Source organism: Pinus tabuliformis, chromosome 3_1 (genome assembly GCF_031772625.1).
Source record: "Pinus tabuliformis cultivar Carrire ecotype Pingquan chromosome 3_1, CPIR1, whole genome shotgun sequence".
NCBI lineage: Eukaryota > Viridiplantae > Streptophyta > Pinopsida > Pinales > Pinaceae > Pinus > Pinus tabuliformis.
This window is the reverse complement of record NC_142301.1, coordinates 954,792,760-954,809,011: the sequence shown is the minus strand read 5'-3', so window position 1 is coordinate 954,809,011 and position 16,252 is coordinate 954,792,760. Positions and strand designations below refer to the sequence as shown.

General features: G+C 38.0%; 1 protein-coding gene across 1 annotated transcript in view; it reads left to right on the top strand.

The window, feature by feature from the left end:
* The window catches only part of LOC149190959 (histone-binding protein MSI1-like), a 235,767-nt gene that overhangs the window by 58,035 nt on the left and 161,480 nt on the right, over positions 1-16,252 (top strand). The window contains exon 2 of the mRNA XM_089412317.1: positions 12,995-13,321. Within this exon, the coding sequence (XP_089268443.1) occupies positions 12,995-13,321 (327 nt within the window). The remainder of the gene's footprint in view (positions 1-12,994; positions 13,322-16,252) is intronic.

Sequence of the window (16,252 nt, the reverse complement as noted above, 5' to 3'; positions counted from 1 at the left end):
TCAACTTCATTTTCAAGCACCGAAAAGTTGTTATAGGTCCTTTTTGTAATCCCTGTCATACTTCTTTGTTTTTGAGCTTCCCTAGTCATGATTGTTTTATATGCAACACATTGAGCTGCTCTGTGACCAAAGTTGTGGCAAGAAAAGCATTGTCCATTGAAGAAGCTTCTGCGGTTATTGAATCTACCAGCCAACTGATTGTAATTTCTATTTTCATCTATTCTTGAGCCAAACTGAGAAGATTTTACCTGTGGTTGGTTGTAGCTTTTGTTCATCCTTAAGGAGGATTGTCCCTGATAGTTTTTGTTTGTAACTCGTCCCTGCTTTACCTGATTATCTTCATTGTTCTTCCGCTCATTTCCTCTTGCTGCATCAAGATAACTTTTTGAGGTGGATGCTTGAGAGGTTTCTCCATTATAGCCCAAACCTGTTTTGTTTAGAGGAGACCGCTGCACACTAATAATCTCATCCAAGGTTTCAGATCCTTTGACAAATTTAAGATTAATAGTTTTTGTTTTCTCAATTTCTTTTCTGAGACCAACAATTTCACCTTCTAGTTTTTCAAGATGTTTTTCCTTTTCATCAATCTGAAATTGCAAAGTATCAATAATCACATTCCTTTCTTCTATGCTTCTCTTGAGTCTAGTGATTTCATTATAGAGATTATCCACATCTATAGCATCCTCATAATCATCATCTTCAAATGCCATTAATAGCTTATATTTATTACCTTGTTCATCTTCATCACTGTTTGATAAGCCATCACTATCTTCATGGGTGTAGTAGCTTTTCCTATTTGCACTTTGTTTCTTGTTCCATCTAGTAGGTTCTTTTCCTTTATCCTTATAAGGACATTTTGCAGCATAATGACCTACTTTCCCACAAGCAAAACATTTGAAAGGTAGCTTACCTCTGAACCTTCCAGAACCCCTTTGAAGATTTCTGACAAAATTTGATTCTTCTTCCTCTTCTTCTGGAACATGGCTTGCTTCATAGTAATCTTCTTTTCCTGATGCCTTAAAAGCAGCTTCCCTTCTGTCAGATGGACCTCCCTTTCTCATTTCATAAGCGGTTAGAATTCCATGTAGCTGAGACATAGTGAGAACACGGAGATTTTCTTTTTCTTCTATTGCAGATACTTTAGATTCAAACTTGGGGGATAAAGATCTTAGAACCTTTTGAACTACTATAGTTTCTCTTATTTCTTCACCCAAGTTTTTCATACAATTAACAATCTCATCTACCCGGAGAAAATAATTAGCCACACTTTCATCATTATACATCCTGAGAGTCTCATATTGAATCCTGAGTGTTTGAAGTTTAGCTTCCTTTACCTGTTCATCTCCTTCATAGCTAGTGATCATTTTGTCCCATATTTCTTTTGCTGATTTGAAGTGCATGACCTTCATGAATTCTGTTTGAGATATACTTCCTAATAGGGTAGCGACTGCTTTTGCATTTGTTTCATATGCCTTTTTTTCATCTGGATCTGTAGGAGTAGCTGAAGGAAAAGCATAGCCTTTTTCTACAATGTCCCAAACTTCTGTACCAAGAGATTGAAGATATGCAGTAACTCTTACCTTCCAATAATTGAAATTTGTTCCATCAAAAACCGGTGGCCTGATTGATGCTTCTTTCTCGTAGTTGCTCATGATGAATGATCTTCCTTCAAGCGATCAAGCTTCTCTGAAGGACCTGCTCTGATACCAATTGTTGGAAATAATACTGAGAGGGGGGGTGAATCAGTATTATCAGATTAATCAAACTTTTAAATGCCCAAAAACATATACGCTACTTCAGTTAAGTGAACCAGCGTGTACACGCTACTGTGACGAAGTAAAACAGCGTATAAGCAGAAAACTCACAATTTAGTTGGCTTATTCTTCAATTAAGTGCATCAGGACATTATTCATCATATTAACAGTAAACATGTGCAGTATAACAGAACAGATAAAAAGCCACACACATGAACACCAAGATATAAGGTGGAAACCCAATGTGGGTGAAAACCACCTGCTGCAAGTTGTCTCTATCTTTCTTAATATGAAACTTCAGTTTACAATCTTTTGTACTGGTGCAGCCTTATACCAGTACGCAGGCTACAACCTGCAGAAGGCTTCAACCTTCTCTCGTTCTCCAAACTTCCTTGGAAGGGAGCTCCAACCCCCTTTGCTCTTGTACTAGCCAAGATACTAGTACGTAGGTGCTGACCTACAATCTTCCTTCTTCCAGGTATCACTTTTCATACATTTTCAGACTTGGATATTCCTGAAGCACAACATTACAATCTGAAGACCACAATTCATTCAATTTCCAAACTTTGAATCACTGAACCACTGAACCCTGTCAATCACCAGTTACCAGAACACAGAGCAGACTACAGAACTCTGCAATAACAGTCAGACCCCACTGTAAACCCAAATCAAGCTTCAAAAGATATACGCTACTTTAATGAGCAGAACCCGCGTATACACGCTCTTTTACCGAAGCCAACCTGCGTACAGATCTAAAAATAAACTTTCTCAATTTGCAGCTGTACCAGATATTAGTTAGACTCAGAACGTAACATTGCGACAATATGCAGATCTAGAAATACGCATAATCAACCATATCATGATAGTGCATTTCAAACCATTAGATCCCGATCTATCCTTAGATCTAGTCTTCCATCAACCGATGTGATCTCTCCTTGGCTTAGATCAACCAACTCAGAACCTGCATATCAGATCTCTTTCTCTCTTAGATATTCATGCCTTGTCGAAAGATGATCTTTGCCTAATGATTTTCTTCTCCTTATATAGCCTTAGGCCTTTCTCAATACCAAGAGCCAAAACCATAGTAACACAATACCATCAACTTTAAAACTAGGGATCGACACGCCCGTCGAGACATAATGGTCCGAAATCATAGGCACAACTTCCAAGGTCTAACCACCATGAACCAAAGGAACCTTTCCACATACACGCGCTTTTTCTGAATCGAACTTGCGTGTACACGCGACTTGGGCTTAACGAAACAGCGTGTATGAGTTTCCTTGGCATGCTGTACTGAGATCTGTCTTCTGATTAAGTTGCCATCACCTGTACCAACTTCTGAGCACCTGTACCATCCACTGAGTGAGTTGCCATCAAGGACAACACTTGAACCATAATGCCAACAATCTCCCCCTTTGGACTTGATGGCAACCACCACACCAAGTCACTCTCCCCCTTTGACATCAAGGGCAAAGGGTGGACCAAAATATTCTCTTCCTTGGTATTCCTTCTGCTGTCCATACTGCTGTCCATACTCCCCCTGAGTACATGCTGAAATCTCCAAGTGTGCTCCCCCTTTGTGTATGCCAAAGTGTACCAATCTATCCGTCCTGCTTACCAAGTGCTGTTCATGCTCCCCTTGACTGTAGGCAAGATCTGCAAAAGATGTTCTTCAAGAAGAACAAAGACTTATACATTAAAGAAGACCTTCCTATCATCAAAAGACTCAACATACATTCATCACCCAATCTAGTGGGGATATACCAATATTGACTCATCCACCTAACCATGTGAAGACACATGATAATACATGAACATTTCATCATTCGTCCCAGGCATAGTGGGAAACCAACAAAGGCCGTTACATGACCTTGACACCATAAAAGAGACAAGAAAGACATAGAGACAACAGATCTAGACCAAGACTTAGAAAAGACACCAGCAGCATCTGATAAACATCTTGTTAGATCAGCAACTAGAATTTCTTTCTGAGCTCCTTCTTCTTAAACCAACAACCAAAACATCTGAATGCCAACAATGCTTTATGAGACTTTTGAGCTGCTCCCCCTGAACCTGTGCCTGTTGCACTCCCTGAAACTGTGCCTGAATACTTCTGACATTCCTATTGCTGTTCAGAACTTCAGAGTTTTCCTTTGCTGTTCAGAACTTCATATACGCGTTTTATCCTGTATAAAACAGCGTATGTACGCGGATATTCTTTCTGCAACAAGCGTCCAGCATACACGCGACTTACTCACCATAAATCCGCGTGTATACGCTCATATCCCTTCCGTAACCTGCGTATACCAACTTTTCTGTAGAACAAACAAATTTCAACAACAGGATGAAGCATCAACTACTCCCAGCTTTTGTCTGAGATATTCAAAAGTTTCCCTGGGCAGTGGTTTTGTGAGAATATCAGCAACTTGCTCCTTAGAAGGAACATACTCCAATTTGACCTTCTGCTCAAGCACTTGTTCCCGAAGAAAATGGTACTTGATTGGTATGTGCTTGGTCTTTGAGTGCATGACTGGATTCTTTGAAATGCTGATTGCACTTGTATTATCACATAAGATAGAGACAGGTGGAGTGCAAGTGATTTGAAAGTCCTGCAAGGTCTGCATCATCCAAAGAAGTTGTGTGCAACAAGATGCTGCAGCCACATATTCTGCTTCAGCTGTAGATAAGGCAATCGAACTTTGCTTCTTGCTGAACCAAGATACTAATCTGGAACCCATGAAGAAAGCACCTCCACTTGTGCTTTTCCTATCATCCACACTTCCAGCCCAATCTGCATCTGTGTAAGCATGAAGAGTGAGATCTGTATTTCTAGGATACCATAAGCCATAGTTTTGGGTCCCTTGAAGATATTTGAAGATTCTTTTGACTGCCTGAAGATGGGTTTCCTTTGGGTTGGCTTGAAATCTTCCAACCATCCCTACTGCATGTGTAATATCTGGTCGAGTACCTGTCAAATAAAGCAAACTCCCAATCATGGATCTATAAGTGGGTTGGTGAACTGCTGCTGATTCATCATTTGCACTGAGGCTGCATCCTGTAACCATGGGTGTACATACTGGTTTTGACTCTTCCATGCCATACTTCTTCAAGATCTGCTTGAGGTATTTGGTTTGAGACAAGAAGATACCTCCTTCATTTTGTTGGATTTGCAATCCAAGAAAATATGTCAATTCTCCAAGAAGTGACATTTCGAATTCTTTCTGCATAACCAAGGCAAAGTTTTGACTCATAGTTTCTTCATTGCTGCCAAAAATAATATCATCTACATAAACAACAAGAATTAGCAATTTGTTATTTTCAACTTTTATATAGAGATTGCTATCTGCTGATCCTTTTGAAAAGCCTTGTTGGTGAAGATATTTGTCCAACCGATAGTACCAAGCCCTTGGGGCTTGTTTGAGCCCATAGAGAGCCTTTTTCAATCTGCATACAAGGTTTGGATCATTTCCAAGAATGAACCCATCTGGCTGCTCAATATATACTTCTTCTTCTAAGTCTCCATTCAGGAAGGCTGATTTCACGTCCATTTGAAATACCTTGAAGTTTTGAAAGCTTGAGAGAGCAAGGAACATTCGGATGGCCTCTAGTCTTGCCACAGGAGCAAAGGTCTCTTCAAAATCTATTCCTTCTTGCTGTGCATACCCTTTACAAACAAGTCTGGCCTTGTTTCTAATTACTTCTCCATTTTCATTTAACTTATTCTTGAAGACCCATTTTGTTCCTATTACATTCTTATCTTTTGGTCTAGGAACTAATTCCCAAGTGTTGTTCCTTTCGATTTGCTCAAGTTCTTCATCCATTGCTTTGACCCAACATTCATCTTTGCATGCTTCTTTCACATTTTGTGGTTCAATGGAGGAGAGTAGAGCCAAGTAGCTTGAAGCTTCTGCAAGTGTCCTTCTTGTTTGTACTCCTGCTTCTTTCTGCCCCACAATCTGAGTTTCTGGATGATTCTTTTGGACATATCTGGATGGAGTCTTCTCTTCTATTCTTGTCTGCTCCTCTGGTTCTTCTTGAGATTCTTCTTCTTCTTGAGGTTCTTCTTCTTCATCATTTCGCCTTTGAGAGTAACCTTCATCTTCTTCATGATGAACTTGCCTAGGAATATATCCCTTCTCATCAACCACTATATCAATACTGTCAACAATTCTGCCAAGTCTTTTATTGTAGCACTTGTATGCTTTGCTATGTGGAGAATAACCAAGAAGAATGCCCTCATCTGCTCTAGGTTCAAGTTTGCCAAGTTGCTCATCAGTGTTCTTAATATAACATTTGCTCCCAAAGATTTTGAAATGCTTCACGGAAGGAGTTTTACCACTCCAAAGCTCATGAGGTGTTTGAGTGCTGTTTACTCGGACATTTGTTTTGTTAAGAATGATAACAGCAGCATGTGCGGCTTCTCCCCAGAAGGTTGCAGGAGTACCTGATTCATCGAGCATAGCACGAGCCATTTGTTGGATAGTTCTGTTCATTCTTTCCACAACCCCATTTTGCTGAGGAGTTCTAGCTGTAGAGAATTCTCTTCTTATCCCATGTTCATCGCAGAAATCAAAAAATTCATTTGATGTGAACTCCCCACCTCTGTCAGATCTGAGGCACTTGATTTTGTGTCCTGATTCATTTTCGGCCAATGCTTTGAAGGATTTGAATTTTTCGAATGCTTCATCTTTGTGCTTCATAAGCCCTAACCAAACAAACCTTGAGAAATCATCAATGAATAATATCAGATATTCTTCTCCTCGAGGTGACCTTTTCCTAAATGGACCACATACATCTGTATGGACTAGCTCAAGAGGCAAGCTAGCTGATCCTTCCTTCTCTGGAAAGTTAGTTCTGGTCTGCTTTCCAAACTGACAAGATTTGCATATGGTGTTGTCTGGAATTTTGATATCTGGAAGATCGCGAACTGCCTGATATTTGCATGCTTTCCTTATTTGTGAGAAGCTTAGATGTCCCAACCTTCGATGCCATAACCAGTGCTCTTCATCCTTGCTAAGATAGCATTGTTGTTGTTCTTCTTCAAATATGTACAGATTATTTGGAGTTCTTTTGCCTTTGAGAACTGTTTTACCTGTATCAAGATCACGAACAAGACATCCATTCGATCTGAAAATAACCTCTGTTTTTTGATCACACATCTGGCTGACACTTAGAAGATTATGTTTCAATCCATCAACATACAAAACATTTCCAGCCTTGACCTTTTCTTTTAAAGGAGCAATACCTTTTCCTTTTATAGTAGCAGGAGTATCATTTCCAAAAGAGACTTTCTTTCCCTTTTCTAAAGTAGAATAAGATTCAAGTTTTTCTTTATCACCTGTCATATGTTTCGAACATCCACTGTCAATGTACCATAGATTTTCCTGTCCTTCTGCATAAAATGCTATCCCACATCTTTCTGTTTGAGGTTCCTTTATTCTCCATGTTTTGGTGCTTGTGGCTTGTTCCTTTTTCTCCTGAAACCTGCTCCTGCATTCAGAGTCTTTATGACCAAAATTATTGCAAATAGAACATTCAACTTCATTTTCAAGCACCGAAAAGTTGTTATAGGTTCTTTTTGTAATCCCTGTCATACTTCTTTGTTTTTGAGCTTCCCTAGTCATGATTGTTTTATATGCAACACATTGAGCTGCTCTGTGACCAAAGTTGTGGCAAGAAAAGCATTGTCCATTGAAGAAGCTTCTGCGGTTATTGAATCTACCAGCCAACTGATTGTAATTTCTATTTTCATCTATTCTTGAGCCAAACTGAGAAGATTTTACCTGTGGTTGGTTGTAGCTTTTGTTCATCCTTAAGGAGGATTGTCCCTGATAGTTTTTGTTTGTAACTCGTCCCTGCTTTACCTGATTATCTTCATTGTTCTTCCGCTCATTTCCTCTTGCTGCATCAAGATAACTTTTTGAGGTGGATGCTTGAGAGGTTTCTCCATTATAGCCCAAACCTGTTTTGTTTAGAGGAGACCGCTGCACACTAATAATCTCATCCAAGGTTTCAGATCCTTTGACAAATTTAAGATTAATAGTTTTTGTTTTCTCAATTTCTTTTCTGAGACCAACAATTTCACCTTCTAGTTTTTCAAGATGTTTTTCCTTTTCATCAATCTGAAATTGCAAAGTATCAATAATCACATTCCTTTCTTCTATGCTTCTCTTGAGTCTAGTGATTTCATTATAGAGATTATCCACATCTATAGCATCCTCATAATCATCATCTTCAAATGCCATTAATAGCTTATATTTATTACCTTGTTCATCTTCATCACTGTTTGATAAGCCATCACTATCTTCATGGGTGTAGTAGCTTTTCCTATTTGTACTTTGTTTCTTGTTCCATCTAGTAGGTTCTTTTCCTTTATCCTTATAAGGACATTTTGCAGCATAATGACCTACTTTCCCACAAGCAAAACATTTGAAAGGTAGCTTACCTCTGAACCTTCCAGAACCCCTTTGAAGATTTCTGACAAAATTTGATTCTTCTTCCTCTTCTTCTGGAACATGGCTTGCTTCATAGTAATCTTCTTTTCCTGATGCCTTAAAAGCAGCTTCCCTTCTGTCAGATGGACCTCCCTTTCTCATTTCATAAGCGGTTAGAATTCCATGTAGCTGAGACATAGTGAGAACACGGAGATTTTCTTTTTCTTCTATTGCAGATACTTTAGATTCAAACTTGGGGGATAAAGATCTTAGAACCTTTTGAACTACTATAGTTTCTCTTATTTCTTCACCCAAGTTTTTCATACAATTAACAATCTCATCTACCCGGAGAAAATAATTAGCCACACTTTCATCATTATACATCCTGAGAGTCTCATATTGAATCCTGAGTGTTTGAAGTTTAGCTTCCTTTACCTGTTCATCTCCTTCATAGCTAGTGATCATTTTGTCCCATATTTCTTTTGCTGATTTGAAGTGCATGACCTTCATGAATTCTGTTTGAGATATACTTCCTAATAGGGTAGCGACTGCTTTTGCATTTGTTTCATATGCCTTTTTTTCATCTGGATCTGTAGGAGTAGCTGAAGGAAAAGCATAGCCTTTTTCTACAATGTCCCAAACTTCTGTACCAAGAGATTGAAGATATGCAGTAACTCTTACCTTCCAATAATTGAAATTTGTTCCATCAAAAACCGGTGGCCTGATTGATGCTTCTTTCTCGTAGTTGCTCATGATGAATGATCTTCCTTCAAGCGATCAAGCTTCTCTGAAGGACCTGCTCTGATACCAATTGTTGGAAATAATACTGAGAGGGGGGGTGAATCAGTATTATCAGATTAATCAAACTTTTAAATGCCCAAAAACATATACGCTACTTCAGTTAAGTGAACCAGCGTGTACACGCTACTGTGACGAAGTAAAACAGCGTATAAGCAGAAAACTCACAATTTAGTTGGCTTATTCTTCAATTAAGTGCATCAGGACATTATTCATCATATTAACAGTAAACGTGTGCAGTATAACAGAACAGATAAAAAGCCACACACATGAACACCAAGATATAAGGTGGAAACCCAATGTGGGTGAAAACCACCTGCTGCAAGTTGTCTCTATCTTTCTTAATATGAAACTTCAGTTTACAATCTTTTGTACTGGTGCAGCCTTATACCAGTACGCAGGCTACAACCTGCAGAAGGCTTCAACCTTCTCTCGTTCTCCAAACTTCCTTGGAAGGGAGCTCCAACCCCCCTTTGCTCTTGTACTAGCCAAGATACTAGTACGTAGGTGTTGACCTACAATCTTCCTTCTTCCAGGTATCACTTTTCATACATTTTCAGACTTGGATATTCCTGAAGCACAACATTACAATCTGAAGACCACAATTCATTCAATTTCCAAACTTTGAATCACTGAACCACTGAACCCTGTCAATCACCAGTTACCAGAACACAGTGCAGACTACAGAACTCTGCAATAACAGTCAGACCCCACTGTAAACCCAAATCAAGCTTCAAAAGATATACGCTACTTTAATGAGCAGAACCCGCGTATACACGCTCTTTTACCGAAGCCAACCTGCGTACAGATCTAAAAATAAACTTTCTCAATTTGCAGCTGTACCAGATATTAGTTAGACTCAGAACGTAACATTGCGACAATATGCAGATCTAGAAATACGCATAATCAACCATATCATGATAGTGCATTTCAAACCATTAGATCCCGATCTATCCTTAGATCTAGTCTTCCATTAACCGATGTGATCTCTCCTTGGCTTAGATCAACCAACTCAGAACCTGCATATCAGATCTCTTTCTCTCTTAGATATTCATGCCTTGTCGAAAGATGATCTTTGCCTAATGATCTTCTTCTCCTTATATAGCCTTAGGCCTTTCTCAATACCAAGAGCCAAAACCATAGTAACACAATACCATCAACTTTAAAACTAGGGATCGACACGCCCGTCGAGACATAATGGTCCGAAATCATAGGCACAACTTCCAAGGTCTAACCACCATGAACCAAAGGAACTTTTCCACATACACGCTCTTTTTCTGAAACGAACTTGCGTGTACACGCGATTTGGGCTTAACGAAACAGCGTGTATGAGTTTCCTTGGCATGCTGTACTGAGATCTGTCTTCTGATTAAGTTGCCATCACCTGTACCAACTTCTGAGCACCTGTACCATCCACTGAGTGAGTTGCCATCAAGGACAACACTTGAACCATAATGCCAACATTAAATTGCATTTTTTTAATATAAGTATATCCAATTTCGTCTAAACAAAATGGACATTTAGTCCAAAATAGTGATTGTTGTGTGGGACTCATCTTGACTACTTCCTTCATTATTTTCAAATTATGCTCCATTTTTCTTGACTTGATAACCTTCTTTGGTAATTTAATTATTTATTTATTTATTTTTATTTATAATATTTATTTATATATTTATATTTTTTATATTCTCAACAATTTTGCTTTCCTTGAACTCTTTTTTTTTTTAACTTTATTTTGTTTTGGTTTTTTTTAATAATTATTTTTTCTATATATATTTATAATCTCTTATTTTTTTTCGAAAAGTTACAATCCTAGTGAAATGTGGCTATTCACCTCTTTGGGGTTTAATATAAAATATATGTCCACTTATGTGCCTTTGACTTGGTTAATTTTTTCTATATAAAAATTAAAACTTACCATTTACATAAAGATATTTTGTATTCCTTTTGTTCTTCTTTTACCTTGAAAATATCATGGGCAATTACCATGGGTTGCTAAAACCACGAGATTGTAAACCACTTAATGAAGAATCAAGATAATCTTATCTACTCTTCCTTCTCTTATGTATAGTTTTAAAGATATTTGGAAAGATTCCCTTTTGACTTTATCATGCACTTTTTATCAATAATGTAGAACCTTTTTATATATATGAATGTTCTCCTTCAAAATTTACATCGGACTATATTTTATTTTTACTAGAATCATTGAAATGTCAATGGCCAAAGATCTTATTTTTTATTTTTTTAATTATAATTATATATATATATATATATATATATTTTAATTTTTTCTCCAATTCTTTTTTTAACCTCTTTTTGTTGTAAGTGGCCAAGGGCTTGATGGCGAAATGCAGAATCTCCAAAGCTTAATTAAGCGAAACACTTAACTTGTGACGACAACAAAGTTGACAGAGATTAATGGCCAAAGGCCAGAATCAACTAACGTGGCTCTGATACCAATGTAACGACCAAAAGTCGTATATGCAGCAAAAATCTTTAAAATACTTCAAAGACGTAAATGTCCATTGTAAGACAGGTAATTTGTATATTGAATATTATAAAAGAATTGACGCGCGATGATTACAAATGAGAATGAGGGCCTGCTTATATACCCTAGGCAGGTGCCCTTTCATGAATGTTCATGTCTCTAAGACATGCCTCTTCATTACTAACTAACTAACCATTAGTTAATTAATTATTATTTATTATTATTATATTTATATTTATATTTATCATTTTTATATGAATTATTTTCGTAACATTAAGAGTCTTCTTGGTTCTGGGAGCTGAACTTTAGAAAGTTAGGATTATTTTTAAACATTAAAATAACAAAGAACAAGATTTCAATGATCTTTTAATAAAATCATTGAAAAACTAGCAACAAATTTTTATTCGAAGAAAAACTCGGAGGTAAATATCAAGTGAGTAATGAAAATTCAATACATTATTTGTTAGGAAAAAGATATGTTTTAAATTTTTGTTCAGCAGTAGCAACTGAAATTCTATTAAAGCTTAATGCTTTAAGGACTTTTGGCTACAGGTGTGTATTTTTTCCATACATTTTTTTGTTAAAAAATGTACTGAAATCTGTCAACTGTATGCTTCATCAACAACTATATCATAGCGTTATATTTTCGTATATGGTTGTTTGTGCTTCTTGCTGCTTACTGATGCAAGTTGTCATTGCAGCTGCATTGTTAATTCTCAATGCGACCACTTAATTCTTGAGGCAATAATGTTGCCAGTGTGAAGATCAGATTGGTGCCCAATTGTTTTAAACTTGAATAGGTCTTTCAAAGTAGTCCTTTCCATGTTCTGTTGATTGTAGGTGGCAAATAATGCATTTCCTGCAAGCATAGAGTTCCAATGGTTAATGGCTGAGAAAGATATTTGAACATTTTTCATATAATTGTTTCTAATTCCCAAACGAAAAACATTTGGAGCCCAGAGAAAGTAGCCCTTTGGCATGTAATTATATACTCAGGCCATGTGATCAACTCATATTTGTGGCCACCAAATTTTCTGTAGAGTTATGCTTTGTTTTGAAGGTCATTATTTCTATTGGAGTTTCTGCCGATTCCTAACATCAACAATGAATGACTTGCATTAAACTGGAAGACATTTCTATGTCATCAAAAAAAGAAATTAGTAGCATCAGTTGAGATGAGTTCTGCATGTGATATCTATGCTTAGTGTTACTACCATTAGGGAGTTTGTCAAGCATATAAAACTTTATTGTGCAATTAACTTTGGTTCTGTTTATAAGAGATTCGTGCTTATGGGCACAGTGCTATCCTTGAGAGGATGTCTTGCAGCTATTCATTACATTTTATATATCTATTCGATAAATCAAACAATTTTTCTTGTAATTCAAGTTTTTCTTTGCAAAAATATAGATGGTCTTCTGATTTTTTGCAATAAAATACCTTTCAGACATGACTGCAGAGACTCCGATTGCAATGCCATTAGTATTTACCTCTCTCATGATGCTATTTGTTTTATTTCCAGGTACAAATAATCCAGAAGATTAATCATGAAGGAGAAGTTAACAAGGCTCGCTACATGCCACAAAATTCATTTGTCATTGCAACGAAGACAGTGAGCTCAGATGTTTATGTGTTTGATTACAGCAAGCATCCATCAAAGGCTCCTCAAGAAAGGGTTTGCAATCCTGAATTGATATTGAAAGGTCATTCTAATGAAGGATATGGTTTGTCGTGGAGCCCTCTCAAAGAAGGTCACCTACTAAGTGGTTCAAATGATGCACAAATATGCTTGTGGGATATAAACGCTGCATTTGGAAAGAAAGTGCTTGAGGCCAATCAAATATTTAAGGTGAAACTTTAAACAGTGTTCCTTGCATGTGCTTAAACAATTCCTCTTACTTACACTGTATATAGAGCATCTATTGCTAAAAGTGATTGTCCATGGAGGGTCTGAGAATCTATGCTATGCATCTTAACAAAGATCATATCAAATCAATAAATGTTGAGCAACTGTCCTGGTTAGCTTGTGAACCTTAAGTGATCATTTTACAATAAAAATGGTTGGTGTGGGAGCCTTTAATCTGAACTCAAAAAGCAAAATTTCACCTAAGTTATCAATTGTGGTATAGAACTTGTTGAAATTTCACCTCACACTGGAGGCTTCCTGGATCCAATCACTGTGAACTTCCTGCCTTAAGGTTGATCTGAAATTTTAATTTACAGCAGTAAACAGTGGCCAATGTTTTACTTTACTTCAACCTAACACACTAGGAAGCTCAAGAGAAAAGATACCAAAAAAATGCCACCAAGTTTCAACCCTTAGGACACACTTTTGCAAGCAGAAACCAGATTTCTGCTCTTTCATCTTTAAGTTATATGTCAAAATTACATGAAATCAGCATGAACGAAATGTGTTGGAAATTAACCAATTAAAAAGACTATGTGAGCTGAAATTCAAATCTGCGGTTAACAATTTTGGACAACTGAAAACTTCATATATATATATAATAAATGAAGTACGTGTACATACCAGACCTTTATCACAAAGCTGGTAAAATGTCTAGCTCTTCAAACCGTAGCTAGGGAAAACCATGAAAACCCCAACCACCACTAAAGATCCACAACATGCCAGTGTCAATATCAAGTCCTCCTTGGCTTTGACACTTGTCTACCATAAGTGTTCTAGACATCTTCTCTTCTCCTTCTCAATCAAGCGTAACAAGTAGCACTAGGGTTTCCAAAACCTTAATCTTCTTGTCTCACAAGAGCTACAAGAACAATGCTTCCTTATCTACTAGAGTTTATCACGAACCGTAGCTTCTTTACCTCCTTTAGGGTGAAACTATAACCCTAGAAAACTATTGAACTTCTCCAAGAACCCTAGTGCTCCAAGCAGAGTGATAATGTGGTGAAGTACAAGGAGAAAGAAAGGCTAGTACATTACACTCACATCTCCAACACAAGATGGTGAATGATTGGATGTAAGAATGAACTCTCTCCTTCCTCTATTTATATGAGAGGCAACTGTGTTCAACAATATGACGTGGTGCTAATCCATTTCAAGCAACCTTCCATAAGAGCTAGGCTCACATGTGAAGTGCTCTCTCTGCAAGTAACACATGTCAAGCTCCAAGGTGAAGATGTCCACCAAGCAAGGCTCCAAGGTGTGAACACTCCTCAAGATGGTGCAATGGTCCACCTCTATAAGTCTCCAAATATTCAATGCTCCTCCTAAGCCATGTGTTCCATTGGGTCCAAGGCACCTACATGATCATTCCCTCAACCCAAGCATTCTCAAGTCACGCAGAAGCCTCCATGCAAATAACGAAGTGCATCCATGCCATCTATGGTTCAATGCCCTCCTCCAAGATGCCCAACTCTCCTTCAAGTGAGCCACTTCTTCTCCATGTGTGTTTCGTGAATAATGCCATCATGATGTCTAAGTCTCCAATGCTACAATGCTCCTTCGGGTGCAAGACACCTACATGATCAACTTATTCGTGGTAGTAAGGGTGATCACCCTATGTAAGGGGGTTGAACTTGTGACCTCTTAGTTTAAATCACAATGCTTTTACCATTGCACCAGAGGGTGCACAATTTTGAAACATTGGCGCAATAGTGTTTTTATGCAAGGACTAAAGGCCAAAGTCCGAATAATGGGAAGGTCTCGGGATGGAACTCGAGACTTGTCAAATATAAACTCTGCGTGTTAACTAGTGCACCAGAGGGTTGACATGTTGACATAATGTTCAAGCAATATCATTTTTTCTCTAAGAACGAAAGAATGAAGCTTTTGAAAGCATTTTTCATGCAGATCGAGAGTGGGAAGAGCATGAGATCATTGCAACAATCTTACTAGAGCTGGTGAAGACATTGTGTTGTAGACTGGAGATCCATATGAGATGTAACAAAGTACTTAAATTGTATTCCACATCTCTGTTGCGTAGTTGAAGTGTGCTTGGAGACTTAGCCCAAATTGGGTGAGTTGCATTATCAAGTTGTGCCTCTGTCTTTCCTCTTGTTGTTCATTTCGTCAATTCTACCTTTCAGTTGCTCATTGGTTTTTCAATTGATGATAGGTGCATTCACACTTTAAGTAATTGAAAATCAGTCATAGTAATTTCAAATCACTAGTGGAGATAAGAAATTAGACCTGAATCCAACAACCATGTTAGTTTTTGTAGCTCAGATGAGTGTTCTAATCTTGAGAGGTGTCATTAAGGCTAAGAACATGGAGGAATTAATTATCTCCAAGCCCATGTAGTAGCAGCAACGACCGAGTAACAACAACGACCGAGTAACAGTAGCTGAGCAACGACCGAGTAGTAGCAGTTGAGCAGAAAGGGAAGAGATTTTCAACATCATTTTGAGATGGCCATTGCTGGACTTCGAGATCAGGACAGGTTGGATGGTGCTTCCAACTATGTCATCTGGAAGGCAAGGATGTCCTTCCTTCTGGATGAATATGGCCTGAAGCCATATATTGATGCAGTGGTAGCTACCCCCACGGATGCAGATTAGTTGAAGGAATACCGAAAGGAGATGGCGAGGGCGAAGAGATTGATCCTAGATGGTGTCCGGGATCATGTTGTATCACACATAGCAGCCAAGGGAATGACCAAAGAGATGTGGGATACACTTTCCACGCTGTACCAAGGCACTTCCAAGCAGCGAAAGATGTACTTGGAGGAAAAGCTGAGATGCACTAGGATGCAGAAAGGGGAAAGCATAGACCCCTTCCTCACCAGGATTTAGGAGATCTGGGATCAGTTGTCAGCTG